Raw genomic sequence first — 27230 nt, 5'->3', positions numbered from 1 at the left:
TTGGATGGTAATGGTATGAATGTGAAGTGAACAAATCACCAAAATGACCAGACACGACAGAGGACGGGAAGAACGTCAATCCGCAGCCAGACAGAAATCCGAAGTCGAGTGAGTGATGTCCCCAGTCGTCACCGTTGCCGGCATATGCAAGGAAGAAGAGCACAGCCGGTGATAGAGAGCTTGGCCGGCTGATGGACATGCTGGCGATGCTGGAGATGCTGGAGATGCCAGGTTTTACTACCGATTGGCTGGGCCTGCGGGTAGCAACAGAACTGTTACCAAACACGGTCATGGTGGCAGTCCGATAGTACGTAATATTATTCTTATTATTATCTCCATCCATTGCCGGTTTAGCAAGTATCACCCTCCGACGGATACCCAAGTAATCAGAGAGTATCGACATGTCGGAGATGGCGACAGTGGCGAGCACAATATATATAGAGGTTGCAAGATATGGCTTCAACAGTCGACATTCCAGCTTCATCAGTCTCGCTAGATTCCTCAAACGTCCGTCCCCCTTCCAATCCCAGCACATCAACCACAATCATGACTTCCTCCATGTCGACCATCCTCCTCTTCGGGGGCACCGGTGGAATCGGTGAATCTTTTGCTCGAGCCTTCCACGGCATGGGCAAGAAAGTTATCATCACCGGCCGCCGTGAGTCTCGCCTCGCAGCGCTGGCCAAGGCGCTACCAGGTCTCGAAACGTACACCATGGACAACAGTGATCTGGCCGCTCTCCCCAGCCACGTCAAGACCATCCTCTCCAAGTATCCTGACATTGACACGGTCTGGGTCAACTCTGGGATCCAATACCAGGGTAATTTCTTGTCCCTCGACAACTTCTCCGACGAGAAAATCATCAAAGAGACCAACACCAACATGACTGCTCCCATGATCCTGGCTCGCCATTTCATCCCGCATCTGTTGTCTCTGGGCCGCGAGGGCACCTTCATGATCACCTCTTCTGGCCTCGGATATGTTCCCATGGCCTTGTTCCCAGTCTATTGCCCCACCAAAGCTGCGATCCACTCTTTCCTGGTCGGACTCAGAGAGAGCCTCAATGGCACCAACGTCAACGTCATTGAAATTGCTCCGCCGTACGTGCGAACAGATCTCGACGCCGAGAACCGGATGGACAAGCTCGCGACGCCAATGGAGTTGGATGAATACACGAACAAGACGCTGGAAGTACTGCAGAAGCCGGCAAAGGAGATCAAGGAGGCGGGCGTTGGTTTTGCAGAAATGGTGTCTAAGAAATGGAGAGAGGCGTACAATCCGTTCCTTCACATGAGACATTCGCAAGGGTGAGATTGGGTAGAACGGAGGGGTGCAGGGCGATCATGGTGCTCTCTGCGTATGTCCGTTCTGTAGGCAGTCGAACGTCTCGCTCATATCCATCTTCCCTTCCTCTCCTGAAGCAACTGCACCTTCACCACCTTCACATTAAAGCATCGGCGTCCAGGGGTATATTCTGTACAGTAAACCGGACAGTGCGAAAGACAAGTTCAACACCGATCCCACCTGTACAAGTCACCCTTGTGCACTGTTGTCCCGGTCCTCTGTGTCAGACCGGCCGCATGAGCACTAACTCTCCGTATCCGCCGCATCACCGGCGACTTTCTTCAAGGGAACATTCGGGTCGCTGGCAGGCTCTGCGTCGGGATCACGGTCTTGTTCCTGGTCCTTCTGTGCTGGCCCGTCGGCGGCTTTTCCCTTCTTCCCCTCAACTTTCGAATCCGATGAGTTGGATGATTCTCCGTCACTCTTTACTTCTTTGGCTTCTTTCTCTTTGCCCTTGGTTTCTTCCTCTTTCTTTTCATCTGTGGTCTTGTCCTCCTTCGGCTTTGGTGGTGCGGTCGCTGGACTCTCGTCTGGATCCGGCGCCTGCTGTTGAACTGGTGCCGCTGTTGGGGCGGGCGGACCTGGATTGAGGCTGACCGCAGGCGCCGTGATGGGTGTTGGTACTGTCACTGGCAATGAAGTAGCCTGTCCTCCCGCACCAGCACCTCGACTTCTCAGAGTTACCCCAGCGTGGTTTCCATCCACCGTCCCTGTCATATACATGTCCGGATTGTTCACGGTATTGTTCCTCACTGCCCGATCATACAACCTGGTCAATCTTGCAACCTCACTCCTGACGGTCACTGCGGCTGCCCCCCTTTCTCCACCCTTCCCATCGCCCGTGTCAATATCATCGTACCCATTCACCCCGGTACTTATCCCCAGCCACATGACTTCGGAATTCTCGATTTCGTCAACCACCCTCTCCAGATCATCTCTATACATCCTCGCTCTCATCGGCTGGCCCCTCGACTTCAAATATGCGACAAGACCGGCAATGATGGTGTTCATGGCCCCGAAAATGGTGATCAGGATGTGACTCGACTCGGAGGCCCCCAAGGCCGTCAATGCGGCGCCTAGGACGACCTGGGAGAGTAGCATCGTGTTGGATAACGAAGCGGTCATGTAGTAGGTAAAGCGCTGGTTCGCGAGTTGATGAGTAGCCCTGCCGTACAAGGACTTGGACGGCACTGCTGAAGCACGCGATTTACCGTCTGGGGATGGGGCGGAAGACGGAACCCCGACCATCATGCAGAATTGGGCATGAGGATCGGTGGAAAAGTTGCTGTTGTCGGCATCGAGGTGGTGGTACGAGGACCAGAGAAGAGGCGTGTGTTCGTTGGGCATCTTGGTGGATGGAACGAGCAGGAGTCTGCTGCAGCTTTTGAATGGCGTTGAAACCCACCCACTCTGCTGTCCTGTACCGACCTCCAAAGCCAGACGATAGCTTTTACCCTCTCCCTCTCAAGCTTGAAACCGCCGTGTTGGGTGGCAGCGCCTCTTCGAATGCAAGTACAGATCGACTCTCAGCCGATGCCAATTGCCCTCCCAAAACGAATGGCGATACCGTCTTTACCCCAGGCGCAAGAACTAGACAGCAACAACCAACGTCTTTGAGTCTCCTCCGGAAGAACGACAACTTACTCGAGGAACAGGAAAACGCTGGAAAAAGAAGCAAGCAAGCTGAGGAAGAGATTAGGTTACATACCTCGTACTAGTGCGTGGGCGGTGGGCTGGTGGGCTCAGCTGCTGCTCTCGCCCAAGACTGATTCTCGATAACTAACCAAGAACGACTCGGTACCCGAACAACTTATTTGCCAACTATGTAGCCACTTCGCCACCTACCAAGTCACCTAACCACCTAACCACCTAACCACCTAGCCACCTAACCACCTAGCCAAATTGAAAAATAAGTGAGAGCGACCACTTCGTCCGTATTGATCTGTCTCTGGCCACATTAGATGCGGGTTGCCATATTTGAGTCAGACTGCGTCACTTGCTTTTTTTTTTTTTTTTTTTTTGGTTTTGATACGGCTTGCTAGTTAGTTCTCATCAATCATGTCAATGCATCATATCCAGTTATATCAAATCCTTGTCCACATTCATGGCGTTGGAGCACGACAGAGTACCAGCCCGAAAAGAATCCTTGCACTTGCTGCGCCAGAACACTCCGCTCTTGAGTCCATATAACGAATAGTGCCGAAAGGAAAAAAGGCTGCTCTTTATGAAGTAAGACGTCTCGTTTCTCTCCCCTGATGTTAGAACCCTTGGACAATAAACCACGTTGGCAATTTGGCGTCCGCTTCCCCAAGCAAAGCCTCATGCTCTTCTCCACGCTGCGGTCTACCTAGTGACCGCCGTATATATTTCGATGCAAAGTTCCAGGGTCTCCTCAATCTTCGACTCCAGAGATCGATCACTGTGCTCCAGTATCGTCGGTCCGGAGGAATCATCATCAATGGCTTCCTGTTGCTGCTCCTGTTGTCGTCGCTCCTGGTCCCTCGGGTGCTCCTACCACCCAACGCCAGGATGCCACCCGCCCAAACTTGTCGACGGGGAACCCATCCAACTACTCTGACTCTGTTGGTTTCGGGCCAAGCTCTGCAAAAGCACGGCCGGATGCGTACTTGGGCTGCCCCCCAACCCTGATCCGATCGGCCGATTTCCAGCAGAGCCTTTCCCCGCCATGGAAGAAGCTGCCTTCAATTTAGAGTCGCACTGCGTGGTGGAATGCACGTGGTAGGCGCAGCCCTTGTCCCTCGCCGGGTCGCCAAACTTTTCGATTTGCCATTGCCATACCTTGCGCATGATCAACATCGCCAACTCCGGGATCTTGAAGAGTTCTTCGAATTCCGCGCGGTCGGTGTCGTCCGCAACGCTTTTCCTGAGGTGATCATGGTAATAGCGCGGGAACGTCATCATATGGTGGACGAGGTGCTCGATAAAGAAGCGTTTCAGCGGTGATTTGTGCGGTCCGTGGAGGTGGACGAGGGCGAGGGCTGAATAATTGGGGCGGAGGTTTGCAGACGCTGTTGAGTCGGAGCCGGGTTGGGCGTCTCTGTCTGCTCCTGCTGCGGCTAGGCTTGAGATGAGGCTCGGTCTGCTGGCGTCTCTGTTGCTGCCGTGCCCGCCACCGATAATGTGATGGATGTGACTGTGATTATGGCCGTTCCCACTCCCACTGCCACTGCCACTGCCACTGCCACTGCCCAGTCTATAATTTGTCCGTATACAATCCATGATGCCGTTCTGCAGCTCCTCCATGCCAAACTTATCCGCCATGCAATAGGCCTGTGACATGTCACACATGTCCAGCCCGGTGGTCCCCCTTGCGCCTGCTGCACTTCCACTACCAATTGCGCTCGTCCCAAAAGTCCCAAAGACGGGCAGTCTTCCTCGATATATCCACTCGACCACGATGCTAAAGGCCTTTGGGTCGTCTTCCGGAAGGTAGAGTTCATTCTTGTAACCCTCGTCGAAGCGGTTCTTTTGAAGGCATTTTTCCATGAAGGGAGAGCGCTGGCAGATCAGGTCGCGATGGAGGTGGAAGCGTTTGCGCTTGGGGCCGACGTGGACGGTTACAATCTCGGAGGTTGTGAAGCTGGCGCAAACAGTCAGGAAACCATAGGGAACGTGGTCCCACACCAAGTGAGCCAGAGAGCCGCTGGCAAACAGGCGTATGGGGGTGTATGTAGACAGGGGAGGATATCCCGGCAACTTGAACTCACTTGTCCACATCATCATCGTCATCATCCTCTTCCTCGTCCTCGTCCTCTTCCTCCTCTTCCTCGTCCTCTTCTTCCCCCTCTTGGTCGCCGGAGCCATCGCTATCTCGGGCATTTTCGTTCTCTACCTCCGCACCCTCCCGCCTCGCTCCATCGCCCGTGGTCAATTTGACCTTGGACTTCCCTTTCTGCACGCCGGCCGCTTGCGCCTCCACCGTAGGGATCTGCGATTGTGCGGGGGTTGCTTGGTTCATCATGTTGTGCTCCTCAACTTTGAGGTTGCGAGAGAAGAGAGATCCAAACATGAACGGGAGACGAGGCTGTGGGGAAGAGGTGGAATGATACAAGGTAGCACTTGTCGGTACCCAGCAGAGAGGTGACAACGACGCAGGCCGGAATTCGAGCGGTGGGGCAAGTTGTCACCGCGTCAAGACCGGCCGGCTCCATCGCGTGCGCAAGTCCTTGTTAGAGGCGCTTCGGGACTCGTTCCGAGCTCATGCTCCCGACCATCAAAGCGATAAGGCCTGGTACTTCGTAACTCTATTGTACGGAATGCTTTCCACCTGGATCCAAACTCGGATATCACAAGGGGGTGTGGTACTGATAACCTTTTTCATCCAATGGGCCTGGCACTTGCCCACAGCCAGCCCTCTGCCTGCGCTATACCCGGTAGTGATACTGATATTGACCGCGAACTATAATGATACAAGGATAACCTGAAAACAAAGAAGCACAACCTCGCTTTGCACCAGATATACGAGGTTCTTCCCCCCTTTCTCTTTCTCACTCAGTGCGATTGCATTCGACCGTCCCCTCGCACTTTGGGTTGATGCCAGGGCGGCGCCAGTTTCAATCCGATGCCTATGACGCGAACCTAGCGCCTCTTCGCTCCTCCAATGCCGTGCCCTTGTCCTTGCACATCGAAATCCGCCCCTGTCGCTCCTTGCATATGCTCAATGTCGGCCGAAGGGGGCGGAGGCGGTAGTGTCAGGGGAGGCGGCGAGATCGCAGGACCTGCGTCAAAACCGGCTTCACCACTGACTTTCCTGACCCTCTCTCTCTCCAGTTCGCGTCGTAACTCTTCATTCACCGCATCTCTCTCCTCTAGTCTTCTCCTCGCACCACTGCGGTCAAGCAACCTGGCCTCACGCTCGGCTTTCAACCTCCTCTCCAGTTCTCTCAGGCGATGGATCCACTTCTCTTGCCCTTGACCACCACCTACGCTTACCGCTGTAATACTGGCAATATCTGAGCCCGACGCTGTACTTGGTGGTGCAGGAGGGGCTTCTCGTGGGGGAGGCGGCAGGGAGAACTTTCCGTCAACTGGAGCGTTAAAGGGCCCCGCAGGGATCATCAGGCCACCCCGGTCTCGTTCTCCTCCCTGTGTATACCCCGAATGACGACTAGAGATCGAATTCGAGCGCAACGAGGTGACGTCGCCGCCCATGCTTGCCAGATGTTCCGCGATGCCTGTGGAATGATGTCTCTGCAGCTCCATCGTTCGAGTGCGCCTCATACTCGAAGAACGAGCGGGAACGCCAACGGCTCCATTCACAGCTCCGTCAACTTGGCCTGGTCCCTCATTTGACATGATGCTTGAATATCCCGATGCCCGGCTCTCGTTCCTGTCTCGTCGGTGGTGCAGATTGTGGTGTGCTTGCTGCTGTTGGAGAAGCTGGAGCTCGGCCTTGAGTAACCGGTTCTCACCCTTCAACTTGCTGATTTCGGGAGTTCTGCTGGATTTCGGCGTTCGAGCTCCCGTATCCATGCGACTTTCCATTTCCGACATCTTGATTTTCATCTGCTCCCAGCTTTCTTCGATACGTTCAAGCTTCCGGGTCCGTACTTCTAGAGTCTGTTCCAGTGCCTGGTACTCCTTGTATAGCTCGCGTTCCACGCGTTTGATCTTGTCTTTGAAAGTGGAAAGAGTCCCTTCAACCTGCTTTGCAGCCAAGAGCAGATTCCGGCTAAACCCAGGCCAGAAGAGCATATTCCCAATCACTTCTTGAGAAGGAAGGTTGCCATTGATCAAGCTGTTGTTGTGAGCCCAGTCTGGTCCGCACATAGCAGAGAGCCTCTTCCACAGATTGAGCAACACCTGGTTCCTCTCAGATAGCTGTTCTTTGAGTTGAGTTTCCATCTGTGCCATCCGCTTCCTGTCGGTCTGACGAAGTCCTTCGAGTTCGGCAATCCTAGTAGACGCGGACGTGAGTGCCCTAGTGGTCGAGTTATGACCCTTGTTGGTCTTCTCAAAGTCCAACTTGTCCTGTCGCCTGCCTGCCTTCTCCCGCTCGTAGGCGTCAGCCAACTTTCTGCATTCATGGCTCGTCGACTCCAACAACGCATCACGATCAGCAAGCAGATTCTCTGTCTGCTCAAGTCTTCTTCTAACAGCTTCAAGGTCAATAGTTGTCTGATCCAGCTCTCGCCGCATCTTGGTGACCGCACTAATCAAGCTCGACCGAGAGCTGTTCGGGTCCCCAATGATGTTTCGCAGGCTCTCCTCCAATTCAGACAACCGCTCCTGGTACGATTTGGCTTCAATGTCTCGAGCTGATAGTGCTTTGCGGACTTTCCGAAGTTCGTCCTTCGCACCGGAAGCTTCCCGATTGAGATCGTTGATGACCCGCTGAACTTCCTGCTTTTCTTGACTGGCAACCGCGTCTCTTTGTGCCCTTTCCTCGTTGATCCGCCGTTCGAGTTCCCTGCTCTTATCTCTTTCTGATTCCAGGTTAAGGTGTACTTTCTTGAGCAGGGACTCCAGATCGCCAATCTTGATCTTGTCAGCATCTTGCTCTTCACGGAGGAAGGCAATCTCATTGTGACTGCTCTCCTGTTGCACCGTCAATCTTTGCACTTTGCTTTCTGCCTCGGAAAGAGTCTTTTCGAGATTCTCAAGCTCGCGATTCGCGTCCTCGAGTTCGGCCTTGACAGACTGGTACCGTGCTAGATTTTGCTGCGCATCCTCTTCAAGACGGACAAGGCCTTCCGCGGCAGACCGCATCTCCGCCTGCAACGCCTTGACATTCTCGACCTGGGCTTTGAGTTCTCCATCAAGCTTGGCACATTCCTCAAGCTTGGCATCAAGCTCATCTCCAAGACCATCGATTTCCTCCTGGGCCTCACTCTTCAACTGTTGGAAGGCTTGATCTTGCTCCTCTGCGTCACGCAAGGCATTGTCGCGCTCCTGGGTCAGTAAGTGAAGCTCTTCATTAAACTGATCAGCGTCTGCTTGCGCCTGAGCATCCACAGCGTCGAGCTCTGCAAGTGCTTCGTCAAACTGGTTCTGGAGGTTCTGGTTTTCGAGTTTTAATTGTGACACCTCGTCGCGGAGCTCGTTGATCCTAGTCTCGAGGGACTCGCGCTCTTGGTCGCTCATCCGGGATAACCTCGTTCCATTGCTTGTGCGGGAATGGGACCTTGCTCTGGACGCCGACCGATCGAGAATACTGTCGCCGGCCACCGATCGAAGACCGCCCATCCGTCCAAGTTTCAAATCTTCAATTTCCTGGTACAAGCGCTCCTTTTCTTTATTCCGAGACGTCAGAGTAGATGCCTGAGCGCCAATCATTTTCTGTAGCTCCGAAACCTCATGTCTCAATCTCTCAATCTCCGCGTCTTTGGCATTTGCTGCTTCGACACTACTAGATCTCGAAACAACCGAGCCTCCAATCTTGATCTTGCGCGAGTTGGACTTTCCGGACACGAATGTTTCACTCCTGAGTTTTGCGACCTCTTCCCGAAGTCGCTTGTTCTCTTCTTCAGACTGCTCACGCGCAATGGTCTCTGCTTCAAGCATATCCTTCCACATATCACGCTCTTCCCTCGAGCCGACATCGGAAGCAGTAGCTCGAGTATCGCCCAAGGATTTGACCATTTCGGCGAGCTTTCGCTTCTCCGTTTCTTTTGCGAGGTTCTCTTGGCGGAGTTTGTCTATCTCTATCTCAGTAATTTCGACTCTTTCTCGGAGATAGATGACTTCTTCCTCGGCCGTCGGACTCCTTTCCTCGTCGGTGGCATATCCTTGATCAGCGTTCGGCGAGTCGCGGGCACCGGTCTCCTCGAGCTTCTTTTGCAGATCTCGAACTTGCTTTCGTAAATTATGATTATCCTTTTCCAATCTCAAACGATCGGACTTTAGTTGTACATTTTCCGTGATCATCTCCTTGATGCCATCCTCGGATCTTTTCTGTAGCGCTTGGTCCAAGAAATGGATCTTCATTTTCAAGTCGAAGTTCTCTTTGCCCAGCTTTTCCACAGTGCTTCTGTGCTCTTTCAACGTCAGGCCTCGCTTGGGCCCTGGGGTCATGCCGATGATAGTGTTGCTCTTTTCCGGTGACATGCTGCGCTCTTGGCGATACTGACGAGCAAAAGTTCCTGGTACTTCTAGATCTCGCACGTTATTAGAGATTACTGCATCGGTAGGCATGTTGAAGTTGAAGACCGATGCCCGAGGGGTAGAATATCCGCCTGCCTTGTTAGAGTTGGGGCTCTCTTCCTCCAACGTCGTTAAGTCAGTTGCGCCAGCCTGTCTCTGCGAGCGAGGTTCATCGTCGCTAATTCCTGATATCCCAGACATCATGCTTCCTAAGCTAGCTTGTCTGGAGATTGTGGCCCTGGCTTTTCGCTGCGCGCTCGAATCGGGCAGGGCGCCTCCCGATTGCAGCGCAAAGTCCGCCCCTACGGTGACATCGCTGGCGTCTGTATTAGAGCTGGCCATGGAATCGTAGGATAGGCGCGCCTGGGAAGATCTCTTGTGTAGGTATCCTGGTCGCCTTGTCCCTTGTTTAGATGTGCTTTCTGTGCCTTCTTGCTGTCCGTCAGCGCTGTGCGGCAAGCCCAAATATCGACTCTCGTTCTTTCGTGGGGTTGCTTCATCATCCTGGGCACTCCGAGACCTCCTCTCGGTTCTAATCTGATCTTCTGTTTCATTGGCCGTCTCGTATCCGCCCATGGTAGCCAGGGATTGCACTCGTGAAAGTGTTCGGGCAGCGGCAGCGGCCGTGGGGGAGGAGGACATGCTTTCGAGGACGGATGTGCTCGGTAGTTGACGCGTGGACCCGTCGCTTTCGACTGTGTCACGGAACGCATGTCGTTCTGGTGCGGGAGTCTTGTAAGCGCCAGGTGGTGTGCGCGGTGACGCGGGGAGTTTTCCCGCTACGTGGTTTTCTGTGTCGTCGGACTGGTAGGAAGTCTGGATAGGATGTGGCTTCTTCCGCACGGCGACATTGTCATTGACGACGCCGAACAAGTGCGTATCATCTGCGCCAGTGGCTGTCGAGCTCTTTTCCACTGAGTCTGAGTGTTCGGGCAGGAAGCTCGATTCAACATCCAATAACTTCTTGTTCATCTCACTTTCGTCCAATGTCATATTCGCAGGCAACTCGAGATTGGTGTTTTCGTCCACTGGCTGCAGGAGGCTACTGGGGTCCCGGGGACCAGCCAAAAAGGAGGAGGGTTCATGATCACGGATAGGCGAATCATCGCGGTCGCTTTCAACGGATGCCACGTCGTCCTCCTCTTCTGGATCGAACCCACCAGGCACTCTCGACGACCGGCGCTCGGTGCGAGGCCGGCTGCTTAGCATTGAAGATGACATTGTAGAAGCTGACACTCGAGTCAAGGCTATTGTGCTTTGGGCATGCGCAATGGCAGGCCGATGTGATTCGAGCCTCTGAAATCCCGTGGTGCGGACATCTGTGTGGAGAATGGAAACTGTTGACGCGCGATGACGGAGTGGTGAAGCAGCGCGTTGGTTGTGTCAAGGCAAGGACCGGAGAGGGAGGATAGGGGGATTCCGCAGGAGGTCGTAACCGTGAAGGACTCTGGCAACTTCAAGAATACTCGGTTTCTGTGCGCAACTTCGATCGACCGAGATGGTGAGTTGTGTCCGGGGGGGGGGGGAGAGAGTGCCTGCCACAGCGTCCATGTCCAAAGTGTCTGCCCCTTCTCTGAAACCTTGCGCCAAACTCAATCCAGGCAGGTCATCAACATAAGGCAGGGGTCCACAGGGAGATCAACTAAATATCGCCCAGTCTGACAAAATGTTTCCCCCTGAAACGCCATAACATGCGCCCAACAGGCACTGCAGGTCTGTGCAGGTCTGTGCAGGCCTATGCAAGGCCTCGAACGTTCCTCTGTCAGACAACACCATTTCGCCCTGTCACCCGGTCATCTCAGGAGTCTCTCTTTCGGGGAGGGCCACTAGGCCTACGGAAGCAGGCGAAACTGCCCGGCTAGTGCCACCAGCGACCTCCATTGGGCTCGATTGGTGTGACCTTGATGTGACTAAGATCCCTGCGTGCGAGGAGTCTGTAAGAGAGTACTACAAGCCCTACCGAGTATTACAAGCAAAACTGAGCGGCATGCCCAAACCTAGATATCAAACACTGACACAGTCAAAAACCCCCCGATCTGGTCCTCTTCTTTTTCGCGTTCATGAATCATCAAGTCGTCCACTAAAAGTACAAATGTATAGGACAAAGAAGCGGATCAACTGCGCAGCATTGTGATCCCTTTCCAATTGCAACTCGATAGCACCTTCAAGAACACCCAGGAAACCCTCTCAAGCATCACATTACCCCGGAATAGCATTCACGGTCTGGTTCCTAGAGTCCATTGCCGCACGCTGTACCCTTTCCTCCTCCTTTCTCATCCGATAAATCTTGTCCTTCGTCATCTGCGCATTCTGCAAGGTATCAATGTACGTGCGGAACTTGACAATTTCTCGGAGCAAGTAACTGCTCTTCCGCTCCCAGTTGTTCATCGCTTTTGTTGAATTAGGGTGCTTGACGGTGAATGCCAGAAGCATGAGTCCTCGCAGTTCGTTGTGCTTTTGTAACTCTTCCTCCACGTTGGAGACATATGTCTGTAGTGCTCGAAGCTGGTCCACTTCCATCAATTGGGATGCAAACATGGATTGTTGAGGCGGCGCCCACTCGCTGATATGGGCCTTATCCCCAGGAAGCTTGGGCCGGACACCACCAACATGGTCCATGGAGCTCCGCATTGACATTTGTGTGCTGGGGCGCGGACTCATTGCCGCATTACGTCCGGATTGATGCTCTGACGACGCCAATGCGCGATTGACCACGGCATCACTCCAGCCATACTCCATGTTGCTGATACCACCCATCATCGGCTCTTTCGACAGTCTAGCACTCCAGTAGTTGGCGGTAGAGACAAACTCCTTCACAATATCAGGTGTGCCGACCGAGAAAAGATGAACCGCGCCCGTCGGCAAACTGAGCGCCCATACAAAGGGTCGGGCCTTTGAGTATCCAGGGGGTGGGAGCGAACTGGCAATCGTGTGTCGAAGGGTAAACTTCCACAATTCTTCAGCATTGTCCTGCCAGTTACCGCCACCCACGACAACTGGAACTTTGGGAGCCCGTGCCTTGTTCCTCAGAGACTTCGCCGTCATGGAGAAGGAGAAAAGTCTCATGTAACCTTTCTCTATTACCGCAAAGCAGTCATTCCAGTTTCTGTCCTTGGATCTCTTGTCAACGGTTTCAAGATGGCACTTGTGCTTCACAATGCCTTCCTTGGCCCATGGAGCACCACAAAGCTCAAGCGACTCATCCTCAAGAAGAGAACCGCCTTTGGACCCGTCTTCAATCGGCAAATCCAGTTGGTCTTCTCGAATGATCGCTTGACTCAAGGCATTCGCAAAGCCGATGGACGATTGATAATCCGCATGAGTAGCTTCTGTGCCGAAAGAGTCGACCGACATTGACGTCAGCGTCTTTCCCAGAGATGCCTTACTCCACGTGCTCGACATTGACGGACTCCAGGCCGATGATTGCTCGTCGATACTGGTTCTACTAGAAGCAAAGCCGGGAGCCGAGGGCAGTCGCGGTCTCGACCGCGTCTTCGTGATGAACCGGGCGCCGAGTGACTTGCTCTCTCCGGCGTATCGACCCCGATTAGTGTCAGAGTGTGCCTTGCTAAGCACGCTAGGTGTTCGGCGTAGCATCGTGCTCCCGATGGTCAAGAAGTTCGTAGATTGGTGAGCCTGTGTGTTTGCTTCGGTCTGAGCGCCGAACAAGGGCAAAGGCTCTTGCGCGATCGAGTTATAGAAAGACCTTAGGACGGCCTCGATTTGCAGTTCCCAGCTTCTCCCTTGTCCGGCGTCTGTAGCAGATTCGCTAGATTCAAAAGGCTGTGCTCCCTCGTGGGACGGCGGATCTACAGACCGCCTCGACTCTAACGTGGCACCATTTATATCGTCATTCGACGAACCGTTCGTCCGCTTCGGACCTCGCAGCGTTCTCTCGGCCTCGGATCCCTGCGCAACGCGTTTGATCGTAGGAAGCGTGTTGCGCACGAATTGAGCCTTCGTCATCTTCTGATCAATGTCCGCTAGATGAAGGTCTGTATTTAGAAGTAGGATTGAATAACAGATTGTATGCACCACATCTACTTGGATTAGCCAAAAATATGCCAAAGTTGTTGGAAGATTCTTACCACTTGATTTAAATGTATGCGAGATGTTACATTCGCACCATCGCTGGGCAAAGGCATCCATTATCCGGTCCATTTGCTGGGTCTCACCTCTGAGAATGATCCTGTCACAAAGACCTCGAAGGGAATCCAGGATATTCTGATCCTTCCAATCGAAGAGCTCCATATATGCTTTCCGCACATACTCTCTTTCAACTCCGGCGTCTCCCAGCCAAGCTCCCGCAGAAGAAGGATCGACATCATCGTCCGTATTGTCAAAAATCTGTCGGGCTCTCCTTTTATGGTCTGGTTGAAGACCAGTCCGAGAGTCGCTTGGCGGCCCGGAGCTGAAAGGTGATGCGATCTCACCATCGGGAGTCTCAATGATCAAGGGCGTGCTTGGTGCTGATCTATACTCACTTACATCAGATGTTGATGCGAATGGAGAACCCTTGGTCCCTTTCCGGGCAACCTCCAAAGTGTTTTGGCGCCTAGCCGATGTCGATTTATTCCCGTACTCAGCATTTTGCGAGCTTGGTGTTGGAGCCGCAATCATGGAAGGCGCAGGCGAGACTTTTTCTGACTTCCACGACCCTTGTCGCGTGGTTGCAGTCCTTGGATCAGACAAGGGGCTGGGTAACGAGGTCGCGGACGGCGTGTGTTCTAGTTTCAAGTCACTCACGCTGCTCCGGTATTGTAGCGGAGGTCGCTCATTATCGGAATGGTGACCCCCATCAAATGGAGAACGCTTCATTGGCTCTTCGGCACTGCTGCTGTCTGCCAGGAAAGAGTCCTGATGAGGAATACGAAGAGTCGAGACCTGTTTAGGGTTCGATTTTAACGTCTTGCCACTACCGTGGGATTCCGATCGGCTATGACCTCCTACCCTGGGTCGACTGGCAGCCTGACTCGACAAGCCAAACCCTGGGGGTGGTAGAGTTGGAGTATAGAAGCCTTGCATTGAGCTAGTTCGACTATGGCCCCGACTATGGCCACGAGGATGAGCGTGTCCTGTCGAGGATGGAGGGTCGACCAGATAAGGATCCATGAACGCTCTCAGGCTGCTCACTGGACTTGTTCCCTCCACAGGCTCGTTTTCCGAAGGCAAGTCCGAGTTCAAGGTCAAAGGAAGCGGCGGTGGGACCGCACTTGAGGCTGATTTCTTCCTTCGGCGGAAAAATGCAGAAGACTTCTTGGTGATCACTGGCTGGTTCTCCTTGTTTGTTGAAGCCTCGGTGGACGTCCGCCGAACGGGTTTTTGCGTTTTGCCAGGCGGTGTCGTGGGAGGATGCGGATTGTCGTCCTGTACTGGAGTCGCTCGCCCATGCTGTGACTTGGTAAGCACATTGGGTGCCGGAGTTGCTTCAGTATTCACAGTAGGGTTCTTAGAGGAGCCAAAAACACGCCGAAAGAAGCCAGGCCTTGGTGCTGCAATTGCCTCATGAAGAGATCCCATGTTCGCCTTTGGTTCCGTTGTGTTGAAGCTCGGTACACTCTTCATCGAAGGTAATTGGGGGACAGATTCGTTTCTGGCAGCGCTGGATGCTAGTGCTCCCGCTCGGCCTTTCTTTACATACGCGCTTTTGGAGGATTTGGTACTGTTCTTCCGCAGAAGAGATGAGCCAGTGGATACTACTGGTATCGCGCTTTGAGCCTCTGGGCCCGAAAATATCACCGGAGTCGGTGCTCCGTCAGCACCTACGAGAGTTTTGCTGGTGCGTAAATCTCGTGGTCTGGCGCCGAAATCGAAGCTCCGGGATCGTCTGTTTCCAGGGCCTCCTAATCGGCCTGTGAGACTGGCCAGATGGCCGAGGTCAATGCTCGAAGAAGCACTGCTGTTCGTGCTTTTACCGCCACCAGAAACGTTCTTTTTCCTCCTGGGGTGACGAGGTTGAGTTGCTCTTTGTGCATCATAGACCTTTGCGCGCACCGAATCCTCATCTTCTCCAAATATGCTAGGCAGTTTCTGCAGATCTTTCTGATATCTCACGCTGTTGCGTACAGGAACTCGAGAGATAGTCTGGGGCATCTGGGGCATAGATCTTATATGTTGGACATCATTCTCCGAAGACGTCGAAGAAGAAAATGTATGTCCTCTTTTCCGCATCCTCGCATTTGTGTCGTAACTGTTGCTACGCGGTGTATATGGGGCGTCGCCGAACACATTGCCGGAGAACTGGTCGAGCGACATTACTAGGTTATCGACCATAGAGGCGCGCAAGATGTGATTGCTGGAGAAGGATAGATCATGGGGGTCCTCGATTTCGTCGTTATCGTGGACATGGTCCATGGGCGGCGATTCTGCCAGGAACGTCCCTGATCCCGCCATCTGTCTGCTCGACGAGCCCCCATTCACTTGTCGAAGCGGTCGAGATTGGATGGTCGGAGAAACAGGCAGGGCACCGGGATAAGGCTTTGGATGCTCGGCCAGTGTAAACTGTTTGGAGGACTGGCGGCGAGGACTCTTTGGCTTTTTCGGTGAGGACAAACTCGACGGAGGGGTCATTGTTTATGAGAATATGGGATTGGGATGTTGAAATCCAGGTTTCGACCCGAGAGAAGCGGTGCGCGTGGTTGTCTGAGACAGCTAACTCCTCCTTCTCTCGTGAAATGTCGCACGACTTGACACCGGTTCGGCTGTGTCCCAGCGCATGTCCCACTCGTGAAGGAAATCGACGCGGAACATGCAGAGGACAGGAATTTTGGCGAGCTGGCTCTGGGGAAGCGTGCGTAGCTACAGTAGGTCAAGGATTCAGGAAATATGGATGGGGAGATCTGATCCCGGAGTGCAGTTGAATGGTTTTTACGGGAGAATCAAAATGGTCCAGGGACAGCGGGAAACAAGCACAAGTCGCAGTCTGAGTTCGGCGTCCCTCACTGCGATAGGCATGGAGAGCGAGGGAGGTGTCAGTGGAGCCCTCGGAGCCAGTAGCTAACAGCAGCCAATGCATGGATAGGGGGCACTTGGGGGGGTTTTGGGAGGGGGCACAACATCTGCAAGGGCATGCGCCAGGGGGGATTGGGTCCCAAGGATCCCCTTGCAGCTCCCCTGAACCACTAGTTGGTGGTTAGCTTTTCCAGGCTAGAAATCCTGGAATCTTCATGAGGCGATACCTAATAGAACATGGCGACAAGGCCCTCGGTCTTTCATTTTGGTTCAAGTGTTGCCTTGTTGAATTTGCTGATTCCATGTACCTACTGGTACCTACTTCGTACAGTATGTTGGTTTTGTTTTCTACCATAGTACTGGGTATGCGAATAATAGTCCCATAGTAATCCTAGTCTTGCCGAGCAACAAGTCACTCTCCCTTGCGGTGTTTCCACCTCCGAGTCGAAGTCTGACAGTCGACCCGGGCCAACGCAATCCTTAGCATGATTTCAGTCACCGATTGCTCTCGTTAATTCATCAGGGCTTTTGTGATCGCGTACGAACACACAGGATGGTGCCTCATCTCGCACTGCGCCAACGCGAGGATAATTTGATTTCATCAAAGCCTTCAGCCGTCCTCCGAACTGGGCAATAGCACAAGATTATCCAGCCCCTTGGGGTTGCAGTGGGCCGCAGGTTGGCCAAGATCAAAAAATCGATGGACCTGCATTAGCTCTCCCCCGCTACCGAACGCCACGTCCGTAGCAAGGGTCGAATCGGACGGCCTGCCTCTGAGTGCTGAGCCACATCTCGGCCATCAACCCGGTTGATTTTGCATCTGACCACGGCACGCGAACTGGGGTACTTCGTGGTGGGAGCGATGCTCCGGGTCACCATTGGATGGCGTATCTGGAACGATATTTCCATTTCACACTCAGATGGTCTTCCTCAGACTCGTCAATGCTGAATCCGACGCCTTGATTGGCACAACTTTGATACACCGAGATCGGAGTGACCGTGATGAGGATGTCGTCAATTATTATCAGGCTCATGCATCCGGTCTCCTGCAACCCAGAAAACACATGCAAGATGATATTTCTAGGCCTTCAATCTGAGATTCTGATTGCGGCCCTTTGCCCTTCCATGCACAAGGTATCATTACTCGGATTGACAAGCGGACTTTTCTCAACCCTTGACGCCCAGAAACAACCATCCCGTGCCCAAAGTCGTAAGGTTGATGTTCAGAATCGTGCATATCAGCCATATCACAATCCAGGCTAACATCGGGGAAAGTAGAAGCTGTGTATGATGTAGAAAATGCAGGGCATTATATCCCAGAAAAGTGATTAGGCTCCAATATATCCCGGCTGCAAGGTAAAGTAGATTGGCGAAGAAGGTCGACGCGTGGTTTTGATGGTTGATGACAGGCATGAGGATATATTGGACGATATAAAGTAAGACGTATGGTGGGAAGAACGCTCGTATCGAGACATCGAAACAGTATCCGAACTCCAGCACTTCGGCTCTTCTTGATCCTCCTGGAGGGCCGAATAGTCCTTGTTGGCGCCTCCGACCGGGAAGTCCGGCGATTCCAGGTCCCAAGAGTCGGCCGACAAGATAATATGCCAATGTGGATACAAGTAGAGATCCTGCCAGGAAATGAATGACGACAAACATCAAGGCCAGCTTGATGACGGAGGCGAAGGACGGCGTGTAGGCAAGCGACCAGGCGAAGGATGTGAGTAAGAGGAAAAAGGATAAAAGATAGGTGAAGGACGGGTCAGGTCGGTGCCAGGTGTTTCTCGTCTCTAACCATGGCAGTCAGCTCTTAGGATAAGGCGTACAGACGTTCTCGACTCACGTTTATGATAGTAGATGGACTTGAACACCTTCTTCGGCGCAATCAGCAGATGCGTCATCTCCCAGACGGCCATCTCAAAGTCCATCTGAGGGAATTTGAAGAGCCTGCCAGACCACACAGTCAACGATAGTCTCTATAGGGAAGCCATTCCTGTTGCCTACCGCTTGAAGAATCGAGGCATACGGATGTCAGATCGCCCTGCGGTGGCACCGAAATGGCCCCCGCCATATTGACGCGGAGTGCTGATTCGGGGACTACTCATCGGGTGGAAGGAGAACAGGGCCTGTGACCTTCGTATGTAGTCTGCAATTGAAAGAAAAGCATGGATGAAAATGAGGATGTCGATGGGAAGGTTGGGCTGCGGAATGGGCCGCGGCCACTTCACCTGCGTGTCCCACGCCGCTTTTAAACAACGCCAGCCTCGCTCGTCATACGGGGTACAATCAGGTTCGAGAGCGACAAGGCTGAATCGTTCCACACGAATCATCTCTATTTTGCTTCACAGTTCCTCTAAATCTTGAGTTCAAATCATACGCACGCATCCGTCCTGGACTAGAGCCTTTTGACTCTATGATTTTCTAGGACCGCATTGCCACTCTTTCCTTATCCAATCCCGTCTTTCCGCAACCACCAAACGAAACCCATATGCACAGAGGTGGCTTCAACTTAGATCGTCACAATAGCTCGAACAGCGTGCAAAGTGAACCAATCCTGTGCCGATGGGCCACTGCCACATGTTGGGCGACACCGCACGGATTCAGACTTGCTGAAGCCGCTTTGAGTGTCCTATATCCATTGCAGATACGCTCCAAGGCGACTAGGCCTAGGGGCTGCAACTTGCCCCCAAGCCAGTCTGGTCTGATAACCTAACGAGCCAGAAGAGGTACGAGTTAGTCATTCGGCGTTCTGTTGGGGTGGTGAGGCCGGGATATCTCGTAACCAAATAGGCGCGCTTGGCGAGGTGTCATCTACCTGCACAAGTTAACAGCCACTAGACATGTTGAGGTAAATTGGATCTGCTGCGAATAGCTCTCGACTATTCAGATTCGTAAGAGTGAGAAGGTGGGCGACCGCGGGCAATCACCCATGTACCGAGTGCCCTGCGGCAAAAGACAGCGCAATTTCCTGATGTAGAAATATCAAGACAAATGAGGTATGGCTCCATAGAGGCAAAAATGAATACTCCGTACCTAGACTACAGAGCTATCCGATATTAGATGTCCCTCATATGGAAAAGGAAAAAATCAGCCAAGAGAGGAAACTGGGGTGTAGGAGCCATTGGTCCCACGATTTGGTCGGTCGCTCGAGTATGACAAATTGAATATCGTCCTTAGCTTTTCGGTGACTGTATAACCCCCGGGGATGTCAAGCCTTGTTGTCTGGCTGGCCTATTTAAGAGCGCAACTACATCACCAGATGAGAGAGACCACCTTAACCACAGCAGCCTCCTTAAACATTACCATTCCATGAGGAAGATAGCAGAAAGGTCCATCTTGACTTCGAATCCTACATCACGTTTATCAGCCATACAAGAGCAAACAACCATGTCCGGCAAAGAAGGAGCCAACAAGTCGAAACCCTACATTCCTCTTGCCGGTGGTGCCGATGATGGCTGGTCCACAGAGGAAGAAGCGACAGCCACCTGTTTCTGTGGCGCCGTACAGCTCAAATTTCCCATCGAAAAGCCTGGTCTTATTGACACCTTCATCTGCAACTGTACCGACTGCCGCAAGATCACCGCCTCCATGTTCGCATCCAACTTCATCGTTGCCGACGTTAACGTAATCCACCTGCGTGGCAAGGGAAACCTGACCTCATTTGCCCAATCCAAGACGATTGCCACCGGGCACACTATGACCAACTATTTCTGCTCCACGTGTGGCACGCTCATGTATCGCATCAGCTCGGCTTTTCCAGACAAGCTCGTCTTGCGCATCGGTACAGTGGATGACTTTCATTTGCATGAGACGAAGCTGAAGCCCCGGGTGGAACAATTTGTCAAAGATCGAGTTGGCTGGTTGCGTGGCGGGGAGGGAGTTGAGCAGGTCCAAGGGTCGTATGGGTTTTCGCGGGGCTCAAGGGGAGAGCTGGGTGGAGAATAGTACTGGTCTTCTCACCTGCTTTTGCCATTTATACCTGATTTGCGGGCAAAAGCAAATGCTGGGCCGAAACGAACGGTTAGGTCCGGAACGCGAACAGCCTTGTGTGCATTGAGCAAGTTGGAGTGCCAACAGCAATTGGGACCTGACTGCTTATGAAGCTCCAAAAACGGCGGCCCTGGCCGCTTCCAATGAATGGTGTCCTAAACGACGCAAGTCGTCTCTCTCGTGCTCGTATATCCGGTAATCGCCGCCCACACAAGGTTCGAGCAGGGACCGCACTCTTGTTCGCCGTTCCGAAAGCTGCCAAATCTGTGAATTGTTGTCCCACTGCTTCATTGCTCCCTTCAGCGCCGCCCGAATGGCAATAAATGTCTCCTGCACATCGTTGATCCGAAAACCAGACTTTCCAAGATCGTTTTTAGGGTTCATAGGGTCCTGAAGCGTCATTAAATATTCCATCCCTTCACGAGACCGCCTTCGACCATGTTCTTGGAATGTCAGTTGGCGCGAACCGGAGTGCTCTTTACCGGCTATATGACTCCTGGAGACTGCATTTTCGGGACCTTCAGGATGATCGCGGGTACGCACAAGACTTTTAGAAAACACCTCAAGAGGTTCAGTAGAAATACCATGCGTAGAAAAGTCGATGTCCGAGTAGAAGTCTAGGAAGAAAAGGAACTGGTTGCCTACATCCGCAGGGTGGAACTTGCCCTCAGAGAATTTTAGGGCCGCCACAATCATCTGAAAAAGAGGATAAGATGTAATCCCTCCACTGCTGCCGACGGTGAGCCCACGCATTTGCAGTAGTTGTTTGAGGACTTTGAAAAGACCTCTCAGAGCTGGATATTCCTTCAAAGATGCTTTCACATATTCCCGACTGTCATATGTTCGGGGTGTGGACTGGATCTGAATCGGGAGCCCCGATGCCTTGTGTTGACAAAGCAAAATGGGCACTCGAGCTTGCTTGAGATAGAGCTGGACTTCGATGGGGCGGAAGTGGAATAGATTGGCCGTCTTAGGGGGCCAACGAAAGGTCTTGCATAGCTTGTTTAGGACAGCAACAGAAGACACTTGGGCAGACTTTGTCAGAGAGCCTGAGCTCCTCGAGCTGGAGATATTGATGTCGAGATCCGATAAAGGATCTGCCAGGCTGGTAGCGCGAGATCCGATAATATCGACATGAAGGTTGTCCGCGATTTCCTTGATGCACTCAGTCAGATCATGGAAAGCGTCGTCAGCAGCACGCTGCTCTTCCTCCGAAGGAGATGTGTACTTCTCAAACGCGCGAATCTCGTCGGCAAGTCGCTCAACAGCGGAGGTGCAAGAGCTCGACTCTGGGTCGTGGAGATGACGGAGCCAAGGAAGGCGAAAGTGTAATGGAGGACTCTTCTCAGTATCATTGATCCGCCACAATAGGTCTAGGTTGCGACTCGTGCCTTTGAATGCTTTGAATGGGGCAAGTTCTACCCTCTTGAACCGGGAAGCCACTTTTCGCGGCGCGACAGTCTTGACCTCCAGAGATGGCAGTCCTACGTCGGGATCAGACAAGCGAACCGATGGACGATCATTGTAGGTCTTTCGGACAACCGACGCACGGTTTGCTTCGCGATGTGCACGTAGGGTATTGTGCAGACTCTTGATGTCAATGTTCGGTTCAGTTGTGAAGGAAGTCGAAGGATCTTGAGAAGATGTGTGAATGCCTTTGAGATGTGCTAAGGTATCGGCCAAGGATGGAGATTGACGTCGGGGGATCGATTTGGAGGAGTAGGATGGGAGACTGAGGTAGATGGAAGGATCATGACGGCGAACGACGGCACTTCGGTAGATGGACTGATGGACTGGTGGCATGCGGCATAGGAGCGGCACAGAGAGAATGTTCTGCAGATATAGGCGACAGCAGGGAGAGGGAAAGGTGGATACTCAAAGGATGTACGGATTCGTCGTATTTTTCGGTCGCTGTAGTGGTTGTTGTCAATGCGATGTCGATTGCGCTGCCAGTGCGGCTTGATTTGATGCTTTGGGGAAAAAAGAGCACGGAGTGCAGTTACGGAGACAGGGTAAGTACAGTAAGTATGCAGAGCAACCGATGAGTTCCTTGGCGGCTGGCCGATTCATGGTCCCACAGACCTGTTTGCGGTACATTCTGGGTACTAGTAACAAGCACAAGTACCTGGTACTGTACATGTACTTAATAGGCGAGCTCGGCACCACTACTACAGTACTTGTAAGTATTGTCAGTGCAAGCCCGGCGCCTATCGGATTAAGCCGTTGGTGGGGCACAGGGGGAATCCCCGCCTAACCGCCTAACAGCTGGCCGTGCTCAGTGGCCCCCTTAGACCTTGGTCCAGGCCCTGGCGGCCCCCAACTGTCAACGACCTTTCATCATTCCGAGCTTTTCCCTGGTCAAGCAACAAAAACATTTCCCAACAGCGGCCGCCAACGAATGATCTCGCTGCGTGGCATGGCCGAGCGTCTCCATCTGCGCTTCTCCGTCCTTTGACCAGGGCCAGCAGATCCAGCACACTGCCTGGCACAGCCAATCCTCTCCCCTGCGGTGCAAGAGATCCAACAGACAACGCTGAGAGCTGTCCCTCACCTCATCCTCCTCCGGCTTGACTCTCGGATTCCTTAGGAGCCCATCAAAGAGAAAAAGCAGGAAGCTTAAAGAGATATGACATGCCTGAGTGAAGACTCTTGCAGCCTCTGGTCTCTTTGTCTGAGCCACCTCTACCACTTCTTGTCCTCATCTTCATCCTCATCTTCATCCTCATCCTCAGCCTAGAAGGTACCAGGTAATGTGACGAACCCGGTCGAACCGGGATTGCCTTCCGAACTAACACCCAGTCAGAAGCCTAACCTCTAAATCAACCCCTCCCTCCACCTTGCTCCTTCTGAACAGCGCCCTTTTCGTATGCGACATCATCGCATGAGCCTTGTGCCTTGGTCTTAAAATTTTGCGGCAGCTTCTTCAAAGGTACCTTTTTCACTTCTCTCCATCCTTACTATATCCCTTTGTTTTTCATGTTATGCTCTCTACTTCCCGACTTCCTGTGTCGTTATTTTTACCCTCACTTACCCCGCCGTCATCACCTGGCCTCACTTACCTACATCTCACTCCTTCACCGAGCTGGTGTTTGGCATTAAATTTTCCTTGTTCGGTTTGAAGGGGCTGATCCTGATATTCTAGCAGCTTCTTCCTCTTCTTACATGTTCTGATCCATAATCTCTTTCTACAATTCAGTTCAGCAGTGCTATCATGGTCACCCATACAACTGCACCGAGTCAGGTCCTTCGTTCAGACAATGATCCTCCAAACCAGAGGCCAGGGTTGACAGGCGAACCGCGGAGGATATCATCAGAACCAGAGCGGCCATCAACCTCTTATTTCTCTCTGCCTCAACGGCAGTCCTCCAATGAGTCTGCCGCGTCAGAATCTCCTGCAGAGGTTGCAAAGGGGGCAAGGTCTGGGAAGGAGCTATTACGCCGGCTCAGCCTTGTTGACTCCAGAGGGACTGAGGCCTTGGATGCTGACCCGCGAACGGCCTACCCGGGTCTGCGCCTGAGTGGGAATGTCATCAGTGCTACTTTCTGCATTCCCTATCAACTTACGCATAGGGCGAACGGTGACTGGGCGCTATCCAATCGGCGCGGAACCTCTGCATTGTTTGACTCATTCGCATACCTCTCGTCGGACAAAACCCCCTGGAACCACACCTTGGTCGGATGGACTGGAGAGATCCGCACACAGCAACAGGCGAGAGCTATCAGTATATTGCAAACAGATGCGGCGTCAGCAATAGCAGCCGCGCAAGCTCCTCACCCCATCAACAAGTCTGCCGCCCCCTATCCGGTCAACGGCGCCACACCAACTTCCCACATTCCCTATCCAGACCATCTTCGAGTGTCTCGTTCTGACCGCCATCGCTTGGAGAAGATCCTGGCACAACACCCCAGTGGCAAAGTTCTCCCTGTGTGGCTACCTGAGGGCCAAGTCGAAGAGGATGGCGAATTCAGCTTCAAAGACCAAAGCCGGTGGCGCAAATATGCAGAACACGAGCTCTACACTCTTTTCCACTATCGACACCACGGCCCTGATGATGGCCGCGCCGAGAAGACTTCATGGGCAGACTACGTGCAAATGAATCAGTCTTTTGCCGACCGAATCTTACACATCTACCAACCCGGGGACATTGTTTGGATTCATGACTACCACTTAATGTTACTCCCAAGCATGCTGCGTCAGCGAATCCCCAACATCTACATTGGCTTTTTCTTGCACATCCCGTTCCCTAGTAGCGAATACATGCGATGTTTGCCGCGGAGAAAAGACATCTTGACCGGCGCTCTCGGCGCGACCATGATTGGCTTTCAATCATACAGCTTCTCGCGACATTTCAACTCCTGCTGCAAACGCATCCTGGGTTTCGAGTCCAGCTCCGCAGGTGTGGATGCATATGGGGCTCACGTTGCCGTGGATGTATTTCCCATCGGCATCGATGTGGCAGCCGTGCAGAAAACAGCTTTTGGCGACCTGGTAATAGAACAAAACATGGTGGCCTTGAAACATATGTATTCCGGCAAGAAGATTGTTGTTGGTCGCGACAGGCTCGACACCGTCAGAGGGGTGGCACAAAAATTGATGGCGTTCGAGATCTTCTTGGAACGATATCCAGAATGGCGAGACAAGGTGGTTCTTATCCAGGTGACAAGTCCGACGAGCGTGATGGAAGAGAAAGTAGACGGAGCACACAAGATTGAACACAAGATCTCAAATCTAGTGTCCAGAATAAACGGCCAATACGGATCCTTGAGCCATTCTCCAGTCCAGCATTACCCGCAGTATCTCTCCTCACAAGAATATTTTGCTCTTCTCCGGGTCGCCGACGTGGGACTTATCACCAGTGTCAGAGACGGGATGAACACCACCAGCTTGGAATACGTCATCTGCCAGAAAAACAATTACGGCCCGTTGATTCTGTCAGAGTTCTCTGGGACGGCAGCGAGCCTGAGCAATGCCATCCACATCAACCCATGGGATCTAGGTGGTGTGGCCGACGCACTAAAGCAGGCTCTTGAGATGCCCGAAGTCCAAAAGAAGAGCAATCATGAGAAACTCTACAACTACGTGACGACGCACACTGTAGCGACGTGGTCGAACAGTTTCCTTAAACGCTTGCTTACCAACCTCACTTCTTTCACGCAAAGCGATCTCACACCCGCACTGGACCGCAATCGTATGATCCAGCAATGCTATGCTGCGAAGAAGCGGCTCTTCATGTTCGATTATGATGGCACACTCACACCAATCGTCAAAGACCCCAACGCGGCAATCCCGTCTGACCGAGTCATTCGTACCCTCAAGGCCCTCGCGGCCGACCCCCGCAACAACGTTTGGATCATCAGTGGTCGCGACGCCTCCTTCCTCGAAGAATGGATGGGTCACATCACCGAACTGGGTTTGAGCGCCGAACACGGCTGTTTCCTCCGGCGCCCCGGGTCAGAGACGTGGGAAAACCTCGCTGCCGCGATGGACATGGGGTGGCAGAAAGAAGTTATGGACGTCTTTTCTTACTACACAGAACGCACGCAGGGGTCATGGATCGAAAAGAAACGGGTTGCGCTCACGTGGCACTATCGACAGGCTGACCCCGATTTCGGAGCCTTCCAGGCAAGGGAGTGTCGCAAAGCGTTGGAGGAGAATGTAATGAAGCATTGGGATGTTGAAGTCATGAGTGGAAAGGCCAACCTGGAGGTGAGGCCACAGTTTGTGAACAAGGGCTTTATTGCACAGAGGTTGATTAATGAATACGGGTATGCGAGGGGTGAACCGCCTGATTTTGTGTTATGTCTGGGAGATGACCAGACCGACGAAGGTGAGTCTCTGATCAAACGGTCCCACGGGGCCCTGGATGTGGGCCACAGTTTGACTAACTATATTGTTTGTTGCAGATATGTTCCGCGCCCTTCTGAAGACAGATCTTCCCAAAGAACATGTCTTCGCGTGCACGGTGGGCGCCAGCAGCAAACGCACCCTGGCGACATGGCACTTACTTGAGCCAAGTGATGTTATCGCGACTATCGCCGCGTTGAACAAGACGGAAAATTTGTAGCGTGCCGAGCCGAGGTGCTATGATGGCGTGTTCCTTTTGACATAATGGTTGTTGGGAACAGTTGTCGATAACCGCCACAGCAAGATGCGCGAACAAGTGTTCAGAGTGGTGACGACTGGTCTCACAAGCAGGGATGTGAGACTCGCACGCATCGTCAACCTGAGATACAAACGACAAGACGACGAATTTCATTGGAAAGGAGCGCTTTGGCCGGTGGTCATATCATCCAAAGACAAAGGACACAGAACAGGTCACGGTGATAGAAACTTCAAACTTTGCTGTTGTTGCGACTCAGGCCTCACATATAGACCGCTTCGAACTGATTTCACAGACCAAGGGTCTCCCTTCAGCTAGGAATGTACGATTTGTTGTTGTCTTTGCCTTGACTCCCGCTTGGAGTTAACGGGCGGTCAGCGGGAGATTCACTGATCCAAATAGGGCACTGTGTAGACACCGTAGACGGTGTGCGAGGTCAAGAGTGCAGACACATCGATGACACTTTGTCGGAGTCGTGGTTAAGAAGTCGGCTGACTTTGAAAAGTACTGGCCCTCCACACACCTAAGCCGGCAGTTTTCTCCATACTGCATTTCCATCCTCTGGTTTTTCAGCTGCCGGTATCGCTCTTCTCTCCATCAACATCGGACTATTGGCAACAGTGAGCCCTCGGGGCCCAAACAGCCTACCACGCCCTGTTACTAGATTGAGTCGTGGTATCGCTTCCTGGTCCTGCCCCTGGGTTTTGGGCTCCGAAATATCCGGCAGATTTCGTCTTCAAG

At 52.8% G+C, this 27230-nt stretch overlaps 9 protein-coding genes across 9 annotated transcripts; 3 read left to right on the top strand and 6 right to left on the bottom strand.

Moving 5' to 3' along the window:
• Positions 1-546: 546 nt before the first annotated feature.
• Positions 547-1311, top strand: A1O5_09786 (uncharacterized protein; the record flags this gene model as incomplete). Its single annotated transcript, XM_007750364.1, has 1 exon — positions 547-1311. The coding sequence occupies one exon, from the start codon at positions 547-549 to the stop codon at positions 1309-1311; it is 765 nt and encodes a 254-aa protein (XP_007748554.1).
• Positions 1312-1587: 276 nt separating this feature from the next.
• Positions 1588-2691, bottom strand: A1O5_09785 (uncharacterized protein; the record flags this gene model as incomplete). Its single annotated transcript, XM_007750363.1, has 1 exon — positions 1588-2691. One exon carries the CDS (start codon positions 2689-2691, stop codon positions 1588-1590), a length of 1104 nt encoding a protein of 367 aa, XP_007748553.1.
• A 1164-nt stretch (positions 2692-3855) lies between these two features.
• On the bottom strand, positions 3856-5326 carry A1O5_09784 (uncharacterized protein; the record flags this gene model as incomplete). Its single annotated transcript, XM_007750362.1, has 2 exons — positions 3856-5008; positions 5073-5326. 2 exons carry the CDS (start codon positions 5324-5326, stop codon positions 3856-3858), a joined length of 1407 nt encoding a protein of 468 aa, XP_007748552.1.
• Positions 5327-5943: 617 nt separating this feature from the next.
• On the bottom strand, positions 5944-10668 carry A1O5_09783 (uncharacterized protein; the record flags this gene model as incomplete). Its single annotated transcript, XM_007750361.1, has 1 exon — positions 5944-10668. The coding sequence occupies one exon, from the start codon at positions 10666-10668 to the stop codon at positions 5944-5946; it is 4725 nt and encodes a 1574-aa protein (XP_007748551.1).
• Positions 10669-11646: 978 nt separating this feature from the next.
• A1O5_09782 (uncharacterized protein) lies at positions 11647-16017 on the bottom strand (the record flags this gene model as incomplete). Its single annotated transcript, XM_007750360.1, has 2 exons — positions 11647-13490; positions 13539-16017. The coding sequence occupies 2 exons, from the start codon at positions 16015-16017 to the stop codon at positions 11647-11649; spliced, it is 4323 nt and encodes a 1440-aa protein (XP_007748550.1).
• Positions 16018-17565: 1548 nt separating this feature from the next.
• A1O5_09781 (uncharacterized protein) lies at positions 17566-18503 on the bottom strand (the record flags this gene model as incomplete). Its single annotated transcript, XM_007750359.1, has 3 exons — positions 17566-18188; positions 18242-18345; positions 18403-18503. The coding sequence occupies 3 exons, from the start codon at positions 18501-18503 to the stop codon at positions 17566-17568; spliced, it is 828 nt and encodes a 275-aa protein (XP_007748549.1).
• A 1282-nt stretch (positions 18504-19785) lies between these two features.
• Positions 19786-20343, top strand: A1O5_09780 (uncharacterized protein; the record flags this gene model as incomplete). Its single annotated transcript, XM_007750358.1, has 1 exon — positions 19786-20343. The coding sequence occupies one exon, from the start codon at positions 19786-19788 to the stop codon at positions 20341-20343; it is 558 nt and encodes a 185-aa protein (XP_007748548.1).
• A 150-nt stretch (positions 20344-20493) lies between these two features.
• A1O5_09779 (uncharacterized protein) lies at positions 20494-22191 on the bottom strand (the record flags this gene model as incomplete). The annotated part of the gene is made up of 1 exon (XM_007750357.1): positions 20494-22191. One exon carries the CDS (start codon positions 22189-22191, stop codon positions 20494-20496), a length of 1698 nt encoding a protein of 565 aa, XP_007748547.1.
• A 1408-nt stretch (positions 22192-23599) lies between these two features.
• A1O5_09778 (trehalose 6-phosphate synthase) lies at positions 23600-26453 on the top strand (the record flags this gene model as incomplete). Its single annotated transcript, XM_007750356.1, has 2 exons — positions 23600-26216; positions 26293-26453. 2 exons carry the CDS (start codon positions 23600-23602, stop codon positions 26451-26453), a joined length of 2778 nt encoding a protein of 925 aa, XP_007748546.1.
• Between the last annotated feature and the right edge of the window lie 777 nt (positions 26454-27230).

Source organism: Cladophialophora psammophila (genome assembly GCF_000585535.1).
Source record: "Cladophialophora psammophila CBS 110553 chromosome Unknown aczJe-supercont1.17, whole genome shotgun sequence".
NCBI lineage: Eukaryota > Fungi > Ascomycota > Eurotiomycetes > Chaetothyriales > Herpotrichiellaceae > Cladophialophora > Cladophialophora psammophila.
The sequence above is the reverse complement of the archived record's forward strand: the minus strand, read 5'-3'. Positions and strand labels throughout refer to the sequence as shown.